Source organism: Propithecus coquereli, unplaced genomic scaffold (assembly GCF_000956105.1).
Source record: "Propithecus coquereli isolate 6110/MARCELLA unplaced genomic scaffold, Pcoq_1.0 Scaffold113, whole genome shotgun sequence".
NCBI lineage: Eukaryota > Metazoa > Chordata > Mammalia > Primates > Indriidae > Propithecus > Propithecus coquereli.
Genome location: NW_012135303.1, coordinates 3,738,848 through 3,740,169, shown reverse-complemented (window position 1 = coordinate 3,740,169; position 1,322 = coordinate 3,738,848). Strand labels below are relative to the sequence as shown.

General features: G+C 35.9%; 1 protein-coding gene across 1 annotated transcript in view; it reads right to left on the bottom strand.

The window, feature by feature from the left end:
* Positions 1-233: 233 nt before the first annotated feature.
* ALS2CR11 (amyotrophic lateral sclerosis 2 (juvenile) chromosome region, candidate 11) overlaps positions 234-1,322 on the bottom strand; it is a 230,230-nt gene continuing 229,141 nt past the window's right edge. The window contains 1 exon segment of the mRNA XM_012655124.1: positions 234-575. Within this exon segment, the coding sequence (XP_012510578.1) occupies positions 234-575 (342 nt within the window).

The window sequence follows — 1,322 nt, the reverse complement described above, 5'->3', positions numbered from 1 at the left end:
GAGAAACAAAACTCTGCTAATGAATATAAACTGAATATGTATTTCTGGGCTTGTTCTCTAAGGTTCATAAACAAAAACACATTTACATCACATGTGTTTATTTTTCATTTTAATCAAAACAAAATGGTTCTAACAAGATGAAGTTTGGTTGCTGACTTCTATCACACAAAAAGAGAGATCTCCAAACCATTTTGTTAAAGGCGAAATGATATTCTGATGGTTGGCCTCACATATCAGTCTGACCTGTTTAACATTTGGATAATATCATAAATGAGCGAACATTTTTCAATATCCTGTTTTAATCTTTTTTTTGGCTGCATTTTACGCATTTCATAATCTGGAGTTTTATCACATATATGAACTAAGCCTGCTGAAACCATTCGAGGACTCGAAAATTTTCCAGTGTAGTTTTCTTGTCGTTTGTTAATCTCCGGTGCAGTATATGGTCTTGCAGAGCGTTTTGTATGATTATGGCAGTCATCTGGGCTCTTTCCTAAAAGCCTTGCTCTTGATTTTACTTTTTTAAGATGATTAAATGAAGTCACACTTAAATCCTCGAATTTATCCGAACAATCCTAAATATTAAAAGATCAGATTGGTAAGTTAGGTTTCTTAGAAGTAGATTTTAAATTTATAAGGACTAAAATTTATAATAGCAACAGTTAAAGACAAAGAATGAAAGCAACAAATGTTTCTTAGGCAGTCCTCAAATTCAAACTCTACACCTAATGCCTCCCTAGATACTACCTTAAAAACCATGCTTTTAAAAAATCTTACTGTCTCAAAGTATGTTATTTCAAACGAGATGGAAGCTATGGAGCTGAAAAGCAGAAAAATTTAAGGGAGTTTTCCTTAGGGATCAGACTACTGCCAAAAGCTGGCCAACCTACTTAGTAATTCCTCTCCACCAAAATATCTCTCCCCTAACTCCAAATATAAATTATTAACTCTTATATTTTACTTTCGTTCTTTAAAAATTAATAAGTATAGGCTGGATACGGTGGCTCACGCCTGTAATCCTAGCACTCTTTTTTTTTTTTTTTTTTGCATAAAAATTTTTTTTTTTTTATTTCAGCATGTTATGGGGGTACAGATGATTAGGTTACGTATGATGCCCTTACCCTCCCTCCCCCCCTAATCCTAGCACTCTTGCAGGTCAAGGCAGGAGGATCACTTGAGCTCAGGAGTTCAAGACCAGCCTGAACAACAGTGAGACCCCATCTCTACTAAAAATAGAAAAAATAAGCTGGGTGTGGTGGCATGCGCCTGTAGTCCCAACTACTCGGGAGGCTGAGGCAGGAGGATTGCTTGAGCCAGGAGTT